The sequence below is a fragment of the Harmonia axyridis genome, chromosome 4 (assembly GCF_914767665.1).
Source record: "Harmonia axyridis chromosome 4, icHarAxyr1.1, whole genome shotgun sequence".
NCBI lineage: Eukaryota > Metazoa > Arthropoda > Insecta > Coleoptera > Coccinellidae > Harmonia > Harmonia axyridis.
Window position 1 is genome coordinate 10,144,853 of NC_059504.1, and position 26,145 is coordinate 10,170,997.

Genomic DNA, 26,145 nt, shown 5'->3' on the forward strand with positions numbered 1-26,145 from the left:
TCTCTTCAATCTATTCCTCTCAAAATTAAAAAAAATGCTTCCTTTATTCGCGAAGCAGCTTAGCGAACGTAGTAGGAAAGTATAAACGGCTATCGATGGATTTTCATCAGCCCGCCTCTCGAAACATGGTAGCTATTTGTTGTCCGCGCAAACGGGCGAGCTGAAAAAATTGTCACCAAATATGTAACATAATGCTGGCGACCCCACACCATTTACATGATCTAACGAATAGATCTCATTCGAACTGTTCAGCGTGAACACAATGCGAACGTTTCTGGTTTCGTATTTTTTTTTTATCGGATAAATCGCTGGTTATTCACTGTCAATACTTTTAACTGCATTTAACGAGACGGTTATTTTTACTGGTAAATATCTCTGTTTGCGAAAAATAATTACCTCATAAATAACCAATAATAACGAATCGGACCAGTTGAACGTTTTTAAGCGTTGTGCATTGTTGTGTTTTACGCGAAATGAATGGTCTCACCGCATACCAATCAATAATGAGGCCGTACGTTTTCTACTAATGAATGATAGGTGGTGGCCATCCATTTTTTTGAACGATTTGATATGTTGTTCCTGTAGGTATCATCAGAAACGATTGTGGATGATAAAATATTTGATGGTAAAATTCGAATTATACACCATATGCAGATATGTCCATTTGAAATATTCTTTGGTGAATTATAGTGTGCATATAACATAAATATTTTTTTAAATTTGTCATTCAATCACGCGAAGATAAACGCTTCAGCAATGTTCAGAAATTATTGAATTTTTTAATCAAAATCAGTGCTCAGTTGTGGATAATGAGAAAAATTCAAGAAGAATTCATGGGCATTATTTAGTAAATCCACTCACTGTAGGGCGTATTTTAGACGTGTATCTTTCCATGATTGAATGTCATAATCTACCGATAAAGGACATGAAAAATCTCAAAAAATAATACATATTTTTACCATTATAATAATTTTGAATTATATTATATAATTATATTATTATATAATTGAGAAATTATCAAAACTAGAACTTCTTGGTCAAAAATACAGAATCGAGTGTTAACATAGCAATACATATTCTAAAAATTGTTTTTCTTTTTTCAGTATCGTAATGAGATCATTACAGTTCTAAAAACAGTGCTATAATGAACCCATTACAGCATCGTTTTCAGTTATATTTTTCGTTTTGTGGTTGTCTCTACTGATTTACATTCCTATCAAATTTCAACAAACGTCAATAATTGTCAATATAATATAATTTGGATATAGTGGAATGATTTGCAACATTATTCGCATTTTCTCTTAATTCTGGTGGTGTTAAATCGATTTGGTCAGATATAATTCACGAATTTAATGCGTAATTGTGAATTATTTCAAAATTCGAAACGTACAATTCATATTCAAATTCCGTAATCTGTCAATTTTCGTAACAGTCACACCAACTGCCAAGATACAATACAAAAGTCACTAGGATTTATAATCTTAATTTTTCATTGAATTTCGACAATATTTCACAAAACTTTACTAAAATAAAGAAAATATCGTCTGATACTCGTTGCAGAAGGCAATTCAAACACTCTTGCGTTCGAAAACTCGCTCCTTTGTCGCTCGTTTTCGAATTACGCATTCGTGTTGGAATAGGAGCCCATTCTGCAACTTGTTTCAGAATATACTGTTATTGAACAAAATATAATACGAATTACTGGAAGTTTTATTCAATTTACACTTCCCAAAATCTGAAGTGGGAATATTTAAATGAGCTTTCAAAATTTATTTTTTTGAAAGGATTCCTGAAATCTGTGTCTGTGTGAACTTATGAACGAAAACCGTCACCTTACAATTTCAATGAAGTCTTTCTTCAAAACAATTTGAAAATAAATAGATTACTGGATGATTTGAATCAAAATGTTTTCATCATTACGTACAAGGAATCACAAATAACTAAAACAGAGCAATGCAATATTTTTTATTTCGAAAATTCCATAAATCCAACCAACCAAAGGTGACATCTTTTGGAACTTCATAAATATAATTAAGACTAGTTCAATTAGTAGTTTATCATTATCATAAAGTGATTAGTGCTATCCTGAAATTGATATCTTCAATATTTATACCTATGAAAAAAATATAAAGCTTTCTCTATTAATAATTCATCGAAATAGTTAGAATTGAAATAAGTTATTTTCTATTCGAATAACAAAATACATTTATATGAAGAATTCAATCATGCTAACTGGATGCAGATATCTTTCATCTTGCTCATACGACCAGTGAAAAAGTTAAATCGAATTCTAGTCAAAAAGACCAAACAGAAATTGAAATCGACCGTGAAACAAATTGAACAAGCTTAACTGAAAGTACGGTAAATTGATTTTTCATTTTCTTTCTCGGAAAATTAATGGAAATGAAACAGCTATTGTTAGACCATACAATTTTTAATGAAGTTTCAGACATGCACTGTTTTCCATAGAACACTCAATTTCATAGACTCCACTGGAAAAACCATTTACTATACTCTAATTTCACAAGTCCTATAGAGGTAAATATAAAAATTGAATGCCGATATAAGAAGATCCAGAAGTCTGAAATTTTGAAAAAAATATATCGAAAAATGCTATTTTACTTCTTTACCCTATTACAGATCGTGATAGAAAACTATTATACAGCTACAACTGTTTGTTAAATCTGCACACTCCTCCATCTACAAAACAATATATTGCTGAATATTCAATCGAGATGGCAAAGATCATTATACATTTTTGAAATGACAAATGTCATAAGTGTTCATTCGACTCTATGATGTCAGAGGAATGCAGTTTAATGATGATTCCAGTCTGTGTGCAAATGTGTCATCATCGTAAATCTAAAATTTTATAGATGAATCGCATCATACTTTCATCGTAAGCATGTTAAACAACATAGTATTGTCTGCTACTTGATCACATGAAATTGATGAAAGCTGATATCATAGATAAATCTGTTTGTTAATTTTAGAATTCTGTCTCATCTCCATGAATTCATAATCAGTTATCATAATGTAAATATATTATTTACAGTAAAAATTTTACAAGAATGTATAATTTCAATTGCATTTCCTTGATTGTTCTATATGTATACTTATATTTATGTTTGATATTTATTTGCTTCACACATGTGGAATTGGGACATTTACCAAAATTTTTAGATTACTTAATTTTTCTTGGCAAAATGATACTTTGAAATCAATTTTCACTCGTTTCAGTGGCATACGATATATTTTCTCCTACTTACCTACACCAGTGATTATATTACGATTTAAGAGATCAGCAAGTTCTTTATCACCTCGATAATAAACTTGAATACTGACACTTTAGTGAAGATAATAAAAAGAACTAAACCGTAAACAAACGTGCGGTTACATCAGTTTTCAATAATATTGTAATTTCGAGATGTTCCAGAAGATTCCTTCGAGATTGCAAATGAAAAAAAGAAATAAAGAAAAAATGACAAAACTGACTAGCATAATATATAGAGTAAATCCCAGATTGATAAAATCACAGAATAACATAATTGAGGAATTACAATGAAAAATAGCAGAATAGCATTTAAATAAAATAACGGAATAAGAAAATAACAGAATTCAATCATTGAAAAACCACTCACACAGTTCATTGTTGAGATCAATCCTGCCCAGTAAATCTAATTGGCATAACAATAATAACGAATTGAAATATTTGGTGTGGGGCATAATCTGCAATAATCCTAAAAAAATCGATTCAACCTAACCCGCTCGATGGCAAGCTTTCAATAGCGCAAATGATGGCTAATGGACACAACAGCACAACGACTCTAATGGAATCATTAAATATGTAATTAATATTTCATCTACTCGATATGTAGGTGGCTTACATGTCGGCATACATAAAGAACGTTTTTGTCAATCTCACTTCAAGTCTCTCCCCGTTCATAATCTACTTCCCAACATGGGATAATCATATGGTTTGAATTGAAGTGCGGTATGTAGTTTGATCAAAGAGAGATTGCGTTTAAAATTGTTGCGTAACCATGACGTGGACTAAGTACCATCGGGCGCACTTGAAGCTGTGATATTAATCAACGGGATAAACTGTGTATTTGAGAGGATTTTTTCAACTACTTCAACTTACTTCCAATTTTTATGATTTCTGTGTTCGATAAAGATTCACAGTGTGACCAACCGGTTTGTTATGAAACAGCAATATTACACGGAAATGTATTTTGAACATGGGATTCAAATCCTGTTATATTCGGGACGTTTTGGGAGGCATAAAACTGTTTTTGGTATGCTTTGATGTAAAAATTAATTATAGTACAATTTTCTATAAAATGAAAAGAATTATGAGTACTTATTTTTATTATCGAAATTTAGAGATTCACCATGAAAGTCTAGACATTCGGAACTATAAGAATAAACGCCAACGAAAAAATCAATAACAAGAAAATTTTTCGAAAGTTTTTCCTTGAATCAACTTACAGTGGATATTCTTTAGTAACGGGTGTTTTTTTTCGAGGTATATAACTTTAAGTTGGGATTACTGTTTGAGATGGCGACTGATTTAACAGCTGCCAAGTGATTTAACCTCAGTTTGGTTTGGCAATTCATAATAAATAGACTCACGCCTGAACAACGGTTGCAAATAGTGCAATTTTATTTCGAAAATAATGGTTCTGTGCGGAATACGTATCGCGCACTACGTCCATTTTATTTTGTTCAGCGATGAAGCGCACTTCTGGTTGAATTGCTACGTCAACAAACAAAACTGCCGCATTTGGAGTGAAGCTAATCCTCAAGTGTATGTCGAAACACCGTTACATCCAGAAAAACTGACTGTTTGGTGCGCTTTATGGGCTGGTGAAATCATTGGTCCGTACTTCTTCAAAAACGATGATGGCCAGAACGTTATAGACAATGGTGATCGGTATAGAGCCATGATTACTAACTTTTCCATTTCTGAATTGAACAACCATGATGTCCAAGAGCTGTGGTTCCAACAAGACGGCGCAACATGTCACACAGCTCGTGCCACAATCGATTTATTGAAAGACACATTTTGTGACCGCCTAATTTCACGTTTTGGACCTATGAATTGGCCTCCAAGATCTTGTGATTTAACACCGCTAGACTACTTTCTGTGGGGCTATGTGAAGTCATTGGTCTATGCGGATAAGCCACAAACCCTTGACCATTTGGAAGACAACATCCGCCGTGTTATTGCCGAAATACGGCCACAGAACGTTGGAAAAAGTTATCGAAAATTGGACGTCCAGATTGGACTACATCCGAGCCAGCCGTGGCGGTTATATGCCAGAAATCATATTTAAAACGTAATGCCACAAGATTATCTTGCGGATAAATAAAATTCATGTCAATCGAATAATCCATCGTTGTTTTATTGCAATTTAAAGTTCTATAGCTAAAAAAAACACCCTTTATATTGTTGGCTTATAACTGCTTCGGAGTTATAAAATTTGAGCTCAAGGAGGAAAAGTCGGAAGGAGTCATATCAGGACAATATGGTAGTTTTTCTATAAGATTTTTAGTTTTTTCCGGAAATTACTTTTCTTTTGTTAAATTCATGAGTTATTGTTTTAAAGATTTGTTCTTTTACCACTAATTATTCTACATTTCAAGCATTTTGGTGAACGAAACAGTGAAAAACACGTATGCCAACTGACGAACGTATTTCATGTTTTTAGGACACTGAAGAAGTGATTTTCAGCATATATGATTGCTTCAACCGAAGGACAACCCCAGAGAGGTTTATTGAATTTAATTGTGAACTCTAACAACTTTATAAACTGTTCGGGGTACAAAGGTTGGGTAGGTTAATGAGACGTGTGTGAAGCTGTCGTTGAAGGAATCTTCGCTAATTGACCTACATATACATTAGAGTCTGTTTTCTGCCTTCCTTATTTCACATCGTTAAAATACTGCCACATTATGAATAATTCAGTTACCAAACAATATATTTCATCAACAACTGATACACAATAATATTATCCTTATTTTGCAGAATAATTCCATAGATTATTCCCTCAGGGAATAATGATGACGAGGTAATTATAGTTCTTATTCTCTTCTAGATTTGTGTATTATGTATTAAGTGGATGAATTGTACAACTAATTGCAGGAATAAAATGAAAGTATTCTGATATTAGAAACATTCAAATACCATTCCTGAATAAAGTAGAGTGAAGTAGGCAATAATAGCCAGATATGTTAGGACAATATTTCTTGGGAATAATGACAATCATTATTTCTGACTTTTTTTTCAATTCTAAATGTAATAAATATTATGAAACAGCAAAATGAGAACAAAATTAATTTCGATAAAAAGTTCAGCACAAATTGGAATTGCAAGATACCGTGTATATATTAAATCAAGACAATCCAACACCATTTCATTTAGGGCCGAAATATTGCGTTATTCGATGAAGAAACACCTTGAATTCCATGATTTTGTTTGTTGCTTCGCCGGATGCTGAAAGTCCATCGAATACAATTTTCCACACTTGTTCCTCGCTCTGTCCAATAAGAACTACTTTCGTAAATTGGGAAAGTGATTGAATCATTCCCCTGAGAAAATCAATGACCTTCCTAATCTCTTCTATCGTTTTTGTTCAGTACCACGCATGGACGTGTGAGAATTTTTTTCCTTCAATTTTCATCGCCAATGAATAAATTCGTCATCCGTCTATGATTAACAATGATTGCTAGTGAGATATAGACAGAATTATTGCGTGATTATATTTCAGTTTTTATTTATTATTGATGACGTTGAAATTACCAAACTCAACGATGAACTGTGAAAAAGGTTTTCAATGTAGCCTGTTAGTAATTTTCACATTGCCATTTTCATCAATTATTTCCCTTTTTCAATTATACGAAATATGATCCGTTTTATATATGTAAACAGTACTGATAGATTTATAGATTTAATTCATGGTAACATATAAAATTAATACAATTTTTGATTCTTTCCATGCAACGAGTCACCATTCATTAGCTGATGCTACAATAATGTTTGCAAACAAAAATCTTCCACAATATAATTCCATCAGATTCAATTGGAACATATTCATTGAATAATCATACCGTGATTTTTGGGATATTTCACTTCTACACAATTTAAATTTATCAATTTATTACACAAGATGGTATTTCCAAACTAGTTTTCTGAATGAATTTATCGAGTTCGTTTTGATCTATGTACAAAAAATCCCTCAAAATCAACCGTTTGAGTCTCTTCTGTTTCAGTATGAATGAGAGTCCATCAAGTGTCAAGTTAGGACAATCTTCGATCACCAAATGAGTCAGACTATTTTGTAAAGGTTCTAATGCTTTAATTGCCTCATCTTCAATGTACGTACAGTTCCTAAGAATGACCTCTCTTATATTTTTGCATCCTAAAAAATGTGAAAAACCCTGATGACTTATGGAAGAATTGGTAGCATCCATTGCCTCTAAGAACTTCTTAGTACGTTCAGGTGGTAGCAAATTATAATCTGTGATGTACTCCTTATCACCTAACCATCTTATTGCACCACCGTTTTTTAAAATCCATTCTGCACAAATTCTATCCGGTCCTACGAGTTTTTTTCTTTCGTGATCTACTTGATTGAAAGATAATGTGATGAAGTGAAAGATATGTCTTTTGCAACTGGTAACTGTTTTGAGTGTAGTCTTCAAAAATAAGGACATCGAAATTTTAGATTTTCTTTTATACTTTTTGATGGAGATAAACTTGGTCTGACATTCAAATGACATTTGAGTTATTACCACCCATAGAGTAATAAACATGTTTATTACTCTGTGCAATCTCTTAAACACAGCACTGACAGTTTGATATTGTGATAGCCAAGATGTCTAAAACACTGGTGTGCCCACATAATCTTGAAAAATCTCAAGATTAAATTGGCTACTCTTGAAGGGACCAGCCTTCTCGGATTTCAATGATATCTTGATTTCTGCATCTTTTTTATGGCACTCACGTAGTCGTTCTGTCAATGTTGTGTTTTGAGGTTAAATCAACAAATAATAACAAGGTCTTTTGAATAAAATGAATGTATAGAAATGAAATATTAAACAAAAAGGAAGTATTCATATTTTTTCTTCGACTTGAAATCGATTATCAAGGCAACTATTTCTTAGGCACTGGGATTGTATTTGAAGATCGTTTTTTAATGAAAAATTCTCATTATTAGGCTAATTGAAAAGTCCCCATCTGCTGCACAGATGGAGGTGCTAGTATTGAATCCTTATAATTATTAGTTAGTACCAACCTTCAAACAATATGTGTCAAAATTTGACAGCAGTTCTACCATTAGTATGTGATATATTGCGTTGTGAGTGTAGCTACTTTTGTTATTCGAAAAAAAATTTTGTGTGCTGATAAAATATTGCTTTGGAAGGAAAAAATACAGTTGAAGCGTAATCTTAGCTTGATGAAGAGTTTCTGGGGTCTGCACCAGGAACATCAACCATCATTGATTGTTATGCTAAGTTTGAACCTGGTGAAATGAGCACCAGAGACGGCGAACGCAGTCACCAACGAAAACATCGAAAAAGTTCACATAATAATTTTGAATGACCGTAAGTTGATCGAGATAGCAGAGATTTTGAAGATATCATCTGAACGTGTACATCGAATATGTGTACGAATATTTGTACATGAGAAAGCACAATCGATCAAAAGCAACAACGTGTTAGTCAGCTGGCAAGGTTATGGCATCAGTATTCTGGGATGCGCCAGGGATAATATTCATTGATTACCTCCAAAAGGGCCAGACCATCAACAGCAGTTATTATATAGGGTTATTGGATCATTTAAAGGATGAAATCGTTAAAAAACGGCCCCATTTGAAGAGAAAAATAAAGGTGCTGTTTCACCAAGACAATGCGCCGCGTCACAAATCAATGAAAACAATGGCAAAATTGCATGCGAATTGGGCTTCGAATTGCTTCTGCATCCACCTTATTCGCCAGATCTAGCCCCCAGCGACTTTTTCCTGTTCTCAGACCCCGAAAGAATGCTCGTTGGAAAGAAATTTAGCGAAAATGAAGAAGTAATCGCCAAAACTGAGGCCTATTTTGAAGCGAAAGACACATCGTACTACAAAAATAGTATCGAAAAGTTGGAAGATCGCTATGATAGCTGTATCGCCCTCGAAGGCAACTATGTTGAATAAAAAAATCGAGTTTTGCCAAAAAAATGAGTTTTACTATGGTAGACCAGGGACTTTTCAATTGGCCTGTTATATGTATAAAAAAATAGTAGGTGTGCGTCGTAGTCAAAGCACATTCCCAAAGTACATCGTTTGTTGGTCTCAACTCAATGCCTCGGCCAAGAATTTACATTGTATCGCTTTTCCTAGTAAATACACAATGTAATATTCAAATCATTGATGGCTGCGTAACATAATATAGGCACAACAAAACCATTCGTTGCTATTCGGATAAACCCCCAATCAAACAGTAGCTTCCTGAAAATATATTGTTGAATAATTTAACCTTTTGAAGTTGGCAAGTGAACTCTGCCGATTAATGAGGAAACTGGAGAGCTTCCACTAATTGTGGGATATTTTTACTCTTCTCTTGGCTATCATTTTTTCGGAAACCCTAGAACACTCAGGGGTCTAATTATTACTCTCATTTTGTGCTAATGATCTTGGTGTATATTTGAAGGATTGGAAAATGAGAGCACGGACGAAGAGTAATCAAAAATGGTAATGACCCTGAGCTCCTCGGCATCGAACAATAATTTCCATATTTCGAATTTTCCGGTAATCGAATCATCGGGTTGAGGTTACAGTTACAGAGCTGTAAGCCGTTATTCACAATAACAGTCAATTCTAGTGAAATATATAATGTTACCTAGCGATTAGAGTTTCGGACGTTTTCAACGTTGGTATGGCTTAAATTGAAAAATTTTTTATGAGGGCTTTTTAGTTGATGCGATCTCTTAAGGAGAAGAACTTGATTCGACTCGTTATGGCAATCATTTATTACCATTTTGCGATAATTTTTTTATAAAAACCATTTCATGGTGACCCAATCCAATAAGCGAGATATTGCGAAATGGCGAATGCGCCGGTTTAGATTTATATCGGTAAATGATGAAAAAATGTCTACTCTGGCGTTCTACTTTTCTATAAACCTTGGTGTTATTGTACTCAATAAAAATCCAATGTTTCATGATAATCGAACAAGTAGTGTAGGTGTACACAAAAGACAAACGGACATACATAATAGTAATGGGTGTTTTTTTTAGAGCTATGGAACTTTAAATTGCAATAAAACAACGATGGATTATTCGATCGACATGAATTTCATTTATCCGCAAGATAATCTTGTGGCATTACATTTGAGATATGATTTCTGGCATATGACCGACACGGCTGGCTCGGATGTAGTCCAATCTGGACATCCAATTTTCGATGACTTTTTCCAACATTTGTGGCCGTATATCGGCAATAACACGGCGAATGTTGTCTTCCGAATGGTCAAAGGTTTCTGGCTTATCCGCATAGACCAATGACTTTACATAGTCCCACAGAAAGTAGTCTAGCGGTGTTAAATCACAAGATTTTGGAGGCCAATTCACAGGTCCATAACGTGAAATTAGGTGGTCACTAAACGTGTCTTTCAATGAATCGATTGTGGCACGAGCTGTGTGACATGTTGCGCCGTCTTGTTGGAACCACAGCTTCTGGACACCATGGTTGTTCAATTCAGGAATGAAAAAATCAGTAATCATGGCTCTATACCGATCACCATTGACTAACGTCGTGGCCATCATCGTTTTTGAAAAAGTACGGATCAATGATTCCACCAGCCCATAAAGCGCACCAAACAGTCAGTTTTTCTGGATGTAACGGTGTTTCGACAAACACTTGAGGATTAGCTCCACTCCAAATGCGGCAGTTTTGTTTGTTGGCGTAGCCATTCAGCCAGAAGTGCGCTTCATCGCTAAACAAAATAAAATGGACGTAGTGCGCGTTAGGTATTCCGCACAGAACCATTATTTTTGAAATAAAATTGCACTATTTGCAAGCGTTGTTCAGGCGTGAGTCTATTCATGATGAATTGGCAAACCAAACTGAGAATAAATCACTTGACAGCTGTTTAATCGGTCGCCATCTTGGTTATATACCGCGAAACAAAAATCCCGTTATATTTTAAAACAAGTTGCAGAATGGGCTCCTATACCAACACGAATGCGAAATTCGAAAACGAGCGACGAAGAAGCTGAAACTGAAAACTGAAAACAATGCTGTTATGAGTTCATTAAACCACTGTTTTTAGAACTGTAATGAACTCATTACGATACTTTAATAGAGAAAATTGTTTTATGAACAAATGGAGTAAAGATGTGGAAATAATCTATTCAAAGATTCCTACAGCCGCAATGTCACATGCATAATCTATTTTATTGATCATTTTTTTTATACTGCTTGATTTTTTTGAGTGAAACATCTTTCAGAAAAATGTCTCCTTTTCGAGATGTTTGACAGATTCAACTCATGAAAGTCAGCTGGTATTTATGTAGGTTATTTCTTCCAAGTGCTTCCAACAGATTACCGTTTCAAAAAGAGAACATTGTTGCCGGAAAAACGATAATAAGTAGGTGGATTTAAATTGGAGTAGATGATAACGACTTCAAGAAAAAGTTACCTAGGCGCATTTCAAGCCTCCTGTCTATTTAATACCACTTGTTGATCCAATCCGATCGGCCCTTTGAAGTTAATGAATCTTTTTAAGGACTACGAAAGATTGTAAATTCGAAGGAATGATTCATCAAATGACTTTCCTTTGTAAACAAACCTGCCCTGTGTGAATTTGAAACTTCGCTATACTTAGCCTCTTCATTCTCAGTAATTCTGGAAGGACTGAATTTCTCTATAGTTTACCTTATACCTATTTGCCTCCGTAGTATAAATAGGCGCACTCAACTCTTGAAACGTCTTCAAAGCAGACATATATTAGGTATTGAATAAGTTAAGTTAAAATGAATGTCGCTTGTGAAATAAGGGTCTTGGCTATAATAAAGTTGACAACTTCATTTTCTGAAGAGAGAATTGGATATTAGGTAAACGTTGATTCTTTTAGAAGATGATGCTGCTTAGCTTCTATTTCAACAGGAAAAGTTGTTCCTTTGATAAACGATTGGATTTCGACGTTATCTTCTCGAGAACATTTGTGTTTTGAGGGTAATTTGCATCCAAATCCGTTTGCATTTATAATCTTTATTCCTGGAAATTCTACATTAATAAAATAAAAATGCATGTAAAGGAAATATTGATTCAGGGTAAATCATATTCAGTTGATTGTCATTGAAGTCAAAGAAGGAAACTTTGTATAATTGATAGACAACGTTTATTTCCAATTTATGCACAGGCATGTCTCTTTGTAGTTACTCCGTGAGTAAAATAGATCATGTATTCATAATTGTCACTGGCACGGCTTTACACCGGATCTGCATTTTTGGCTGTCTTCGTTAGAACTCAGCCAATATCGAAAATACAATATTGCAAATATCAACAGACAGATTTCATACGTAATATCTACTTAAAGGAATAGTACATACATGTTATAATAACAACACCGGTTATTATTTTTTGACATTTTTTATGTCATTTCAGTTGTCACTCAATCATCGAATGATATAGGCTTCGATAACGTTTCGAAATTGTTGAACTATTTCATCAAAATAAGTGCTCATTAGTGAATAAATAGCGAAATGTAAGAATAATTCATAGACGACATTTTTTAGTTAATTCTCCCCCTATTCAGATTTATTTTGACTGGAAAAGGTAACGCAGTGAGGAGTACTTTATACGGTATCATTTTATCTATACACACTATACACATAAACTTTCAATAATTTTTGATTTTTTTTCCTTAATTTTTAGCCTGATGGATTTGATTTTTGTATGGAAAGGATCAACATAATATACTGACGGATTCATTTTACCAGATTCCAATATTTTAGTTCACACAGTTGCGGAGAAAAGCTTCGCATGATGGATAGACATTTTCTCTTCATTCAATTTTTGAATTCCAAACATTTTGAACGATTGGAAATTTAAGAGGATTTCAAACGTCATTGAAATGATACATCAAAATTATATTTGAATCCAAATTCGTAACAAAATTGCAGCTTATTAGAGAACAATCGAATCACGTCTTCAAACAACACCCGCTATGAATTTGCAGGGGCTTTGAAAAGCGTTTTATATTCTTCATGGAAAGAGCTAGCGACCAAAATATTGGTTATAGGAAAGGTTGAAATATTCACTTCACACATTCATTTATTGGTACCAACTGTACCAATTTATTTGCCGACTTCTACAACTTCAGTACTTTGAACAGTAGCTTACAGAAATGGCTTCTAGTGAGATACTTATTCCTACAGCTGCTACATTTATTAGAAGAAAAGCAAGAATGGATGTCAGCACATGAGAAATTACTATGTATTTACTGCATTTACTCCTCACGAAAGATTAACTGATACTCTTCGATTTCTGGAAGCCATTACTAAGACATAAAGTAGATCTCGATGAACTCTATTAAAAAATTTCTCAATAAACTGATAAAATCAGTCCTTTTCACAATCACATTTGTGGCCGTATATCGGCAATAACACGGCGAATGTTGTCTTCCAAATGGTCAAGGGTTTGTGGCTTATCCGCATAGATCAATGACTTTACATAGCTCCACAGAAAGTAGTATAGCGGTTTTAAATCACAAGATCTTTGAGGCCAATTCACAGGTCCAAAACGTAAAATTAGGCGGTCACCAAACGTGTCTTTCAATAAATCGATTGTGGCACGAGCTGTGTGACATTTTGCGCCGTCTTGTTGGAAACACAGCTCTGGACATCATGGTTGTTCAATTCAGGAATGAAAAAGTAAGTAATCATGGCTCTATACCGATCACCATTGACTGTAACGTTCTGGATTAGCTTCACTCCAAATGCGGCAGTTTTGTTTGTTGACGTAGCTATTCAACCAGAAGTGCGCTTCATCGCTAATGGACGTAGTGCGCGATACGTATTCCGCACAGAACCATTATTTTCAAAATAAAATTGCACTATTTGCAAGCGTTGTTCAGGCGTGAGTCTATTCATGATGAATTGCCAAACCAAACTGAGAATAAATCACTTGACAGCTGTTAAATCGGTCGCCATCTTGAACAGTAATGCCAACTTAAAGTTATATACCTCGAAAAAAAAACACCCGTTATGTTCAAGTCAAGTTGACCGTCTCTCATGCATGTATGTAGAAGGCTTCAAGAAGGATTACCACCACGTGTCTTTCCACGTAAGTTTATTATTTTCACGAAATTACAGTTTTACCTCTTTTGTAATGATTTTTGGTAGGTTTTTCTTGATGAATATTCAAAAAATATATCAGAGAATTTTTTTTTCAAAAACGAAGTAACAAAAAAAAAATTCTTTTTCCATTCGCAAATTGAAAATATTTACTTTCTGATGAGTAGAACATGACAATTAAGTGGAAACCAAATAAAAATTGGTGATTTGTAAAAATAAATATTTCCAATTTCGTTTAGAACTGAGCAGCCACATGATGGTGTTCCCTCTCAAGGACAATTCAAGAAGAACGTCCCTCATTTTAACATTTTTGCGGATAGCTGACGATGGAAGAGAAGGAAATCTAATTTGCCTCAGGTAATCAGTGCTCTGAATCCGCATAGCATTCGAATGAAAACTTTATGGAATGAAAGCTGATCAACTAACACAGTTTCCGATCTGAAAGCAGATTTTCATGACGGTATATCGTTTTATTAAAATGTTAATACAACTCATTTGCGACGAAATGAGAACTCCCGCACAAAGCATATTGAATTAATATGAATGTTGGTCGATGGAAAACAGGCATAAAGTGTTATTCTGTTATTCTAAACGAAAATACTGCAATTTTACTCTGAGCTTTATCATTTCGTTCGATCTCGTAGAATATTCCAACTAATTCAAAAAAGAAAAACGGGAATAACAAAATAAAAATAATAACTTTGAACCTAGATTTTTCGACTGCAGCACCAGCAATTTATCCACTATTCTGTGTCTCTGTATGTTTGTAGTGTTTTGTTTGTTTTTTGTCAGTGGAGATACACCAAATATTTCTATTTATAACAAGAAATCTGGTCTTCTCAGCATTTAACTGATTTATGAAAGCTTAAAAAGGAATTATAGGAAAAAATAACCATCGCATTGCACCATCAATAACAATAACGTTATCATATGAAAATTATGGAATCCCAATGAGAATGATTCCACTTCACGAATAAACACGCCTTCTGTGTCTGTGAACAATCAGAAGTTTCAATTCTTGTTTATATTGTATCCTAAAGAAACTTCCTGCCAATTGTTTATGAAGTATTAAATTTTGAATATCATATCAAATCAATAATTCACCACCAATTACATTACAATCAAAAATATGGGGAGGAGGCCAAGTTATATTTTTTTGAAAAATATTTTTCGAAAGAGAAAAAGCACTTTGAAGGTGCAACCCTCAAAATAGATTCCATCTTTTTTCGTCGGAACTAACGCTATAAAATCATGTGATTTTGTATGACTGTTAGGTTAGCTGAAACTACTACTGTAAGCATACCATGAATATCTTAATTAGGTGCTTCTTAAGCTTAGGGTCCGAAGGTTATTTTCAAAACAACTATTCCGTATGCAATTATTTTTGAATTTTTAGTTTTCAAATCAGCTTTCTCGGAAAATTTTTTTTTGAGTACAATATTCTCCAAGTAACCCATGAAACCTCCAGGTGTTTTTGAACACGTTTGAATATCTCAAAACGAAAAAAGAATTACAATTATGAATAAAGATAACGAATGGTGCTACATACCAAACATTACAAGAAAAGGGTACTATTTCCATATAACTATACTTAAACCTACTGTAAAGTATATAATATGTTACATTTCTTCGATAAACCTAGTTTCACTGAATAATTTTGCCCATTTGAATTCTCTATGCTCATTTATAGTATTAGAAATCATGAGTCCTCAGAGTTGAAATCGAGTTCCAAATATTCGAATTTGCATCTTTAATGGGGAATCACTCATATAAATAAATTTCATTCAATATAATATATATTCATAACGATATATCAAAATTGTGGATTTGAAAATATATCACAATCCGAAAACGTAATCTAACCATGTTGGGGACATGTAAAAATTGCGTTTACTTCCTCTATTTATGTTTATTATTTTATGGTTGGGCCTAACAAAATTGATGAAAATGGAATACTAAGGACAAATTATATTTACCCCATATTTTCAAAATAAAAAAAAACGATTTTTTGTCAGGAAAATATCAGTTGAAACTTTTTCAAAAGATATCAAACATTTTCGGAGAAAAGAAGAAATAAAAATAATATAATTCATGATATTTTTGACGCAAAGGCACAATCTGAGAAAACTCTCTCATCTAGACACGACGAACATTCGGAAAACCTAAGGCTTAACACCATTATCACCGAGAATGAGAAGTTAATGCTTCAAAATATGAAATCTGATAAATGAGCCTTTGTTTGCTAAATACGCACACATGTAAATGTCACTCATATTTAATAGACCTCGGAAAAACGTGGATATAAGAGATCGCAGAGGCGATAGCGAGACCAGAGTTGCACATTAATGCCATCGTGGAATACGTTGCTTCCTTTCGGGATTTAAATGATAAAATCTCAATGTACGTTGCGATGTTTGTTTATCCATAAAACTTCTCAATGACCGTAGGAGGAAGTAAGTTTTCTCCAAGACCGTCGTGATGTTAGATAATATTAGATTATGTTCGTTGTGGAGCGATAGAAATTTATCGTAAGTGGAAAAATTTCACATTTTCTGAAACAGTTGATATGATCCAAAGTTGGCGTGGAACTGACCTAGCTTAGACGATTGGGAGTGGATGTTTCCAATTACGGCAAGTGATGATTAAGTGATCGTTCACTTCTATCCAGGGAAAAGTTTCATAGTTTTCAGAAACTTGATAGAACATGAAGAAATTAAGTTACTGACTTGTGTTCATTTGTTAAGAAACGTCGTCACTTCATGTTTTTTATTAATAGTCCCCCAGGAGTTTCAAATAGTATATAGGGTGTTTTTTAAGAGCTTGAGAACTTCAACTAATAATACCAGGCAAAAATTATGTTCGAATGAATTTTTTTATTATTATAATCCGGTCGATCATACTCCTTATTTTTACTTCTCAGATATACAATACGGAAGTATGAATGTATATGTCAGGACGATTTCTTTTGATAACCTAATTATCACCCATTTTCTCATAGTATTAAACGCGAGGTCTGAGAATTGTCATTATACATACTATACACTAGACTGTATTCCAATTTTTTTTTCAATATTGTAACGAACGTGATCTGATCCTAATTTGCTTGCCTCTAATCGTAAAGTACCATTCGTAATACATGCATCCATTAAAATAATTATTATTACTAGACGTCTGGTAGCAATAAAATTTTATGTTGTTTGATTCAGACGCCGTTCTGAATGAAGCGCTAATCTTTCAGAAGTTTTTGTTAGGTCATCAGTTTCAGAATGATCTCTTTGTGACTCTTTCACACTCTTGATAAATGAATAAATCAGGGTTCTAGTCAATTTTGAATTATCCATAATCCAAACAAAAGTTTTCGGTTTTGGCATATTTGTTTTTCATTTCATTGTATTTTATTATTTTTCATCTTGCCACGACTAAGTCTCTGTGAGATCTCTAGGAATCTCAGAGCTTACATAAAATACCTAATCTTAAAAAATACAAAAATTGAAATTGAATCTGTAAAATTTGAAGTAATATAAAATTCCAATGATTTAAATGGAAATTAAAATTGAATTCGTAAAATTTTGAGTAATTTAAAATTACAATGATTCGAATGGACTTCATACAATTGAGTAATCTCATAAAATATTCAGAAAAATTTAATTCGATCGTAATATCTATTTTTTCTTTACCACGTACCTAGGCCAATGTGAGCACTCCTAGAAGAATTTTGTTTTAATTGAACTCATCTAAGTCCATAGGACATTATTTTATTAAAACTTGAAATTCTAGTATCTTCAGTTGAACATCATTAATAACTGCACTCGTGAATGAACCCTTATGATCTGGAGACTTACAATGAATATGGCTGTTGCAAAACATGGAAAACGAATTCCATCGTTATTAAAAAATATAAAACCCTCTACCTATAATATCAAGTCAGATTTTAATCGACCGAATTGAACGAATCATAAATTCAACCTCGCAGACAATTAAAACTGAATTCATCTGTGACGGAGAAGAATAACCAGCCATAATTTGTGTGTACTTTCATTACTAAAAAGCTTTCAACGTACCCATAAAAAAACCATCAAATTCCATCAAAATATCGAAAAAAATACGAGCATTCACACAAGGATCGATGAGAATCAGAGACGAGAGTCAATGTGAAATGCGATAAATCAAGAGTTCGCAGAAAATGAATTCAGGAAACGCAACGAGAGTGACAAACGAAAATGAATTTTTTAATCACGCCAAAAGCGTAAGCACGAACGTGGAAGTGGGCAATTATAAAAGAGCATAATGAATATGATTTGCCCTTTGTTGATTGCCCCTAATCGTCCAATCTTCGTGGGGTGGAGCCGACGAATGATCTCTGAGTGTTTTGCAGCGGCGGCTCGTGGTCATTCGAACGGAAGAGGCAAAAGTTTTTAGGATCATCGAAGTTTAATCTTCTCAGTCAATAAATTCTAATAAATAAAGAATGTTGAAGTTAAAATAACAGGGTTAGGACCAACTAAATCAGGCGACCAATTTGGACTAAGCCAACGTTCATACAAGGTGTCTGTTCGTGATGATCCCGACTTCGACACTCGTCCAATATATCTCTGCTAGAAATTCGTAATTTTTTTTCCAGGAAAGAGAGCTTTTCAAAACTCGCTAATAGGGCCTATGTAGACCCTTCAACTGCTTACACTCGATTGGTCTCCAATTGCGCAATTGATGCTTTGGTATCACGTTTAGCGCTTTTCTCACTTTTTTGTGTAGTTCTGCTTAAATTTTCGATATGATCCTGAATCCTGATAACGCCATCAATACGAAATTTTGAAAAAAGATTGAAAATTGTTATTCACTTGAAAAATTTGAACACACTAGGATGTGTTGCCACTGAAATATTAGGTTTTTTTCGATATTTTGCTTGAATTTCCTATGTTTAGTCGCATGAGGATTGAAAATGGTATTTTAGGCACAATCTCATACAAATTGGATCTGTTGTGATAGAAATATTAGGCATTTCATTTCAATGATCTTTTTGAGTATTTTTATACTTCAGCTGTGTCTAAGCTAAACTCTGCATCCTAGACGATAGTTTCAATTCTATCCTTTGAGTATTTTATTCAACTTAAGCGCTTAGTTGTTTGTGGAGGCTGAGTCTTCCTCGACTCTTTTAACGAGCCGCCAGTGGTGTTTTGTTAGCTCTTGAACCCCGAGTTTATACTGCATATGGTTGGCACGGAATACTTCTAATGAATTTATAGAAGTAATTGCTTATTGACACAACGGAATTATAACTCTCATCCACGCGAGATATGACCTTCAAATTTAATGGATCGTTTGTATGAATTGAACTATTTTTGAGCGCTCGTTCTCCGAACCCATCGCTTCATCATTTCGCCACAAGGGTACAATTGGCACTCAGTGCTTTCCTCATCATTTTTTGGATCATTATTATTTCAACTCAGGCAATGAATTCTGTGAGAATCAATTGCTTTCTGGCAATAATACGAATAGCTAAAGCAGAAAACGTGGCAAAATTCATAACAAATCAGGTGAACAAACATTTCAACTACAATGTCGAACAAATGACGCAAGAAAGAATTCAAACCCATAGTTGAGGAAATTGTAACTAATTTGCACGTCATGAAAAGAAAAGGACCTGCTAACGCTTCGAGAAAGGGATTTCACTCTCTTGCCTGAGACGTTTCTTGTGTTAATGTCTTCTTGTCATCAATCTCCTGACCTCAAGATGACTCAGCTCAGAGCAAACTCCCTAAAGTTCTGTTCATTCATTGTCTTGGTCGCTGTATACTTGAGTGTTTATTATTGTGTCATCTAATTCGAATGGACAATATCATTTAACCACAACATTATATTTTGAACTGAAGAATGTTCGCAATATTTCAATCATTCTCTCTTTACGAATTTCATTATTCATTTAGTTTATTTCATATCAATAAATATTAGTTTTAGTATTGTATTTCATTCGCACTATACAAGTCACAAAATGGCGAATGCGCTATATATTATACAAGCTCCTAGAACTTCTTTTAATATTTTTTATTGAGATGAGAATACCCAAAGATTCTGAAAAATATATAATTATATGTGTACACAAAATTTCAGCCGCATCTGATGGATATTTTTCAGATATCAAACTCTTAAAAATGTTTGCAGGAGAGCTATCTAGAAATTTTTTGACAGTTCCAACAATCAATCAAATTTCATCATTTTGTGTGATATGAAACAATTTCACCCAATCATGTCAATATCACACTGATAATTGCATTCAGTGCAATTATATGATAATTGCATTCAGTGCAATTATATGATAATTGCATTTAGTGCAATTATCAATCACGATTGAGTTTGACAACTTCATTCCAAAAAAAATTCGAAACGTCACGTTTTAGCAATGTGCATTTTGAAAGTTTAACAAAGTATAAATGCGCTAATCAAAGAAAAATTATTAGGAATACAACATACAATCACAAATAAATTTGGACAATGGTTATGGATATTTGCTGCGAACGAGAATATGAATTGAATGAACATAGAAGCTTAGAAGAATTGAAGTTGATACTAAAAGATTGAGCGGTCAATATGAGAAAGAAAGCGAGACCTAATATAAAGAAGTAACGGTGAAGACAATGTGGAACGTTTTCTGCAAACTATTGTAAAAAAATGCTAAAATGACTATAACATTATGAATTGACCTCTTTAACAATATAGCATTTAAATAGGATTTGCTTTGGGTATTATATTTCTGCTTCATCTCAGAGTTTCATTGAAAATAGAAAATAAAATAATTTTATTTCCAATTTTTAATTCTATAGAAAATATATAAAAGTGAAATTAAAGAAGGCCGCCAAAAAACAATCTCGTTTCCGTTATTAATTTAAACGTTTCAATCCGTGAAGATCCTTTTAATATTATTCAATAGTATGTATTTCATTGTGAATATCACTTAAATTCATAAGAATCATTCTATGTTTGAAACCTAATCTTCGAAATAACACTGGAGCCATGATTCGAAAATTACGGACATTTACGCTTAGTAATAGCTTGCTTTTTTTCTGGTATGAGTACGAAAAAACGAATGTTTGTTTGTCCTTGATACACTAGTACAACATTCATTCATTCCTTATGAAACATTAAGATATAGCTAAGTATACTGCAGCGAAGGTTTCTTATATTGTAAAATTGTAAAATGAAAACTTTCCGATGATTTATTTGAAGAAATCATAACCTAGCGCATTCACCATTTTGTCACGCTAATATCTATTCATGAAAATGAATAAGTTTCAATGAAATGTGATCGCAGCGACGAGTAAGCCGGTCCCATAACAAACATTCCACATAATTCATAAAGTACAACATTCGTGAGTTGTCAAAGTCTGCAATACGCCGAAACTTTCTCGTAACATCGCTGTAAGTGATTTTTTTTCATGAACCCGTCCAATCGATATCTCCTACCTCGAGAGTTGTGCGATGTCGACAGAGGACCCAGAAAGTGTTCGTGATGTGGAAAAGAAGGATCCATCAAACGACCAATTTGAATCAATTTCGACGTTTGACTAAATAAAATAAGAAAAGCATATTTATGTTATTACGAAGTCATTTATAACGCTACTAAAAACGGTAGCGGTGTATTCAGGGAATATCGCAGACAGACACGATACGGATCATCATGGTTCATTAGCATAATGGCGAACTTTTCACAAAACAAATGTTGGAGCTTCTACTTCACGGTCCATCAACATTAGTTTACCCCGATGATGGCCTGTCTGCGGAGGGGATTCCACAGTGGAGAGCGGAATAACCCCTCGACTGAAAAAACTGGATTCGCAATTCTTCACAAGATCAAAAAATCCGAATATGGAGTCATTTTATTCACGTTTTTTGGTATACTTATTGCAACGGGTGTTTTTTTCGAGGTATATAACTTCAAGTTGGCATTATTGTACAAGATGGCGACCGATTCAGCAGCTGTCAAGTGATTTATTCTTAGTTTGGTTTGGCAATTCATCATGAATAGACTCACGCCTGAACAACGCTTGCAAATATTGCAATTTCATTTCGAAAATAATGGTTTTGTGTGGAATACGTATCGCGCACTACGTCCATTAGCGATGAAGCGCACTTCTGGTTGAATGGCTACGTCAACAAACAAAACTGCCGCATTTGGAGGAAAGCTCATCCTCAAGTGTATGTCGAAACACCGTTACATCCAGATAAACTGACTGTTTGGTGAGCTTTATGGGCTGGTGGAATCATTGGTCCGTACTTCTTCAGAAACGATGATGGCCAGAACGTTACAGTCAATGGTGATCGGTATAGAGCCATGATTACTAACTTTTTCATTCCCGAATTGAACAACCATGATGTTCAGGAGCTGTGGTTCCAACAAGACGGCGCAACATGTCACACAGCTCGTGCCACAATCGATTTATTGAAAGACACGTTTGGTGACCGCCTAATTTCAAGTTTTGGACCTGTGAATTGGCCTCCAAGATCTTGTGATTTAACACCGCTAGACTTCTTTCTGTGGGGCTATGTAAAGTCATTGGTCTATGCGGATAAGCCACAAACCCTTTACCATTTGGAAGACAACATTCGCCGTGTTATTGCCGATATACGGCCACAAATGTTGGAAAAAGTCATCGAAAATTGGACGTCCAGATTGGACTACATCCGAGCCAGCCGTGGCTGTCATATGCCAGAAATCATATTTACAATGTAATGCCACAAGATTATCTTGCGGATAAATAAAATTCATGTCAATCGAATAATCCATCGTTGTTTTATTGCAATTTAAAGTTCTATAGCTCTAAAAAAAACACCCTTCAGTTCAGATATACACCTATATTTTGGTTTATTATTTCGAATAATATACCTATGGAATCGACGAAAGGAAAAACAATTTTTTTGACTCCCTCCTCCTGAAAATTTCCTGATTTGAGACTAAAGCATTAAACTGAGAATTGTTTCAGCAATCAAAGTTTCACCTTCACCTTCAGTAGGTAATTGTCAATTGATGAGACATAATTTGTTTGAATTTTTTATATTGAGAAAAGGGCTATCTGGCATGTGTTGACCATTATTTACCATAATGTCATATCATTCTTGGATACAACAAACACCTGCTATTCACATTATTGAAATTATCTACAAGAGGAAATTACTACCGTCAGCCGTCACTGGAGTTCCATTTATTTCGTCATGGACGAGAACATTCAACTTTTTTCGCTTATACTCATCATATTATATTTCGAAAAAAGGCGTGAGTTGCAAATTTAGAAACATATTTTTATGCTTCAATGATCAGTGATGATTTTTATATCGAGTATTTGTACCACGAGCTTGCTGTGATTCCAATAATAGGAACCTTACCTCGCCACGAAATACGCCAGTTTTGTAATTTCCGATGTTACAGTTGAATTCTTTTTCATCCACCACGTTTTGAAACATTCATACGTGGTTCGATAACACCTCTGACTACTTCAACTGGTGAAAAGCACGTGAGGCATTTGTCGCTTTTTCAATTTTCAAATTTTGGTGATTACCAAAGGTAAACCTCAATGACAAACATGCATTATCACTCAATAAGTTTCGGGCCTGGTGTACAGATGGTACCCTCTGTGCCATACCATTTTTTTCCAGTTGTAACAAAATCCAACATAAGCGTGTCAACATTTCAGAACATAAAATTAAGTCTGAATTGAGATATTGAGTGAGGCTACACTTGAAAAATGGATAAAAAACTGAAAGATTTGAGAAAACCAATTCAGTGTAGACAAATTTTCCGAACTGTTCCACAGGGTTTTAAGAAGTTGTACTGCAAATATATGTTTTTTCACCCTGTATGAATAAGCTACATTTTTGGAAAACTTTTATCGAGTTTGTTTTGTTACCAAAGAATTCATCTCCAATTTGGCGTAGAAAAAATTGAAATCGTTGAAAAATTCCAAAAGTTCTTGGACCACGAACTTCAGCAAAATTTTAGGTGGCTGAGTTGTTTGACCGGTGAGCGTACATTACAATTTCCAAAATGATAGAAATCTGAAGAAGCTGTTACATAATAAAAGAGTGGAAATTAGAATATAGTCATTTGTTTTACTAGGTAGCAACGTAGTAGATAGACTGCCGCGGCTGATCGTTCATATCCGAGCCTAGCGAGGCTAGAAATCCTATAATTGGGAAGGTACTTTGATGTTATACACAGCAATTTTTCAATTTTTTTATTATCTCTTCAAATATGCTAGATATTGCCGGTATACGCTAACTTGGGACACCCGGTATGTAGGATATTGTATTTGCAAATCATTCCAATTGAAACGAAATTTTATAGAAATCGCAATTGTTGGAATGGTTGGTTCCTATGGAAATCCATAATAATTATAGTTTGACAACTTATGGAATATCTGACATTTTTTTGGGAAAATATCAGATATATTTATATTATGGACAGTGATAGCGATTTAAAAGTACTAACTCTTCCAGAAATAAGAGAGCTGTCAAAAAATATTGATTGTCAGAAAATGTCGAATGTTTTTCCCATTGCTGCCTAGACAGCAAAGTTGTTATTTTGCTGCCCATGCAGGTAAGTAATACTTTGCTGATTGATATGTGTCTGCAAAATTAACATATGAAATCAATTTCACGGCTTATCAGACAATTTTTGAATTATGGAAAAAGTACCTCCTCGAGCGGGACTCGAACCCGGACCTCCACTTGTCGAGCGCTCTACCACTAAGCCACCGAGGAAGGTGAAGACTTGAAAACTATTATTTGCAAAATTAATATTTTCTGTCAATCGGAGAAAAACTAATTTTTAATGGGTTTCCTCCAAGTAACGACCAAACAATCGAAATAACCATTTCAGAAAGAAATCAGTAGGTTACCAAGCGAAAACCCCAATAAATCGAACACATATGAAAGCGAAAAGTGTGGCAACGAGTTGGCCACAAAAAGACTGTCAACTGTATTCCGGAAAAGGTACAACAAAGCCCCATCTCGAAGTGACCATTTCTTTTGATATTTTCTCCTTCACTTGCACGCCTCGCCGCGTTGGACAATTAGCGGATTTGTTTTGTATTTCCCCCCTTTCTGGACCAAATACGGAACTTCGAAAGGCCAGTCCGTAACAAGTCATTTCGGAAGACCGCCCGCAGTCTTCTCTGACCGGAAACTTCCGGGCCTGTTTCCTCCATTTTTTTCTCACTTTTCCCGCGGCCAAACACATATTCCGCCATTCATTATTATCGACAAATTGAAAATGCCGGACGTTGGAGAGGAAACAAAGCTGCCGAGAGTTTCAATCGTCGGCCTGCCGAACAGAAACAATTGTTCGATGCGTGGGTAATCCAGAAATCTTGTATTTCTTTGTTTCCGCTTCGTTTTTGGCCGGTAGATCGACGTCGTGTTGGATAGTTTGGTTAGATTGGTTTGTGACGGAATGAATATTCCGTTTGTTTTAGATTTTGATTCTGTACGAAAATCGCTTGATCGATTTTTTCAATTTTTGGAAGAAACCTTCGTATGGCAGTTTAGAATGCATCTGCACGAATGTGTCTGTAAAAAAATATTACTTCGTATTGTGTTTCCAATTTTTCTAAAGCACTCTACAAGTGAAATTTTCATTTGTTGCTTTTTTAATTGGTAATTAGGCATATTGTCACTCATTGATATTCTGAATTATTGAATTGAAATGCACGAGAATGTATACTTTTTTTTTTAAACTCTATGTACAGGGTGGGCAAATAAGCGAGGTAAGCGGCTATATCTCAGGATCCACTCATCGTAGAGACTTG

At 34.3% G+C, this 26,145-nt stretch overlaps 2 protein-coding genes across 2 annotated transcripts in view; both read right to left on the reverse strand.

The window, feature by feature from the left end:
* The window catches only part of LOC123678954 (basement membrane-specific heparan sulfate proteoglycan core protein-like), a 308,827-nt gene that overhangs the window by 58,078 nt on the left and 224,604 nt on the right, over positions 1-26,145 (reverse strand). The gene's annotated exons all lie outside the window — the stretch shown is intronic.
* Positions 6,938-7,777, reverse strand: LOC123678963 (ATP synthase subunit s, mitochondrial-like). Its single transcript, XM_045616254.1, has one exon. The coding sequence runs from the start codon at positions 7,717-7,719 to the stop codon at positions 7,156-7,158; it is 564 nt and encodes a 187-aa protein (XP_045472210.1). The 5' UTR covers positions 7,720-7,777; the 3' UTR covers positions 6,938-7,155.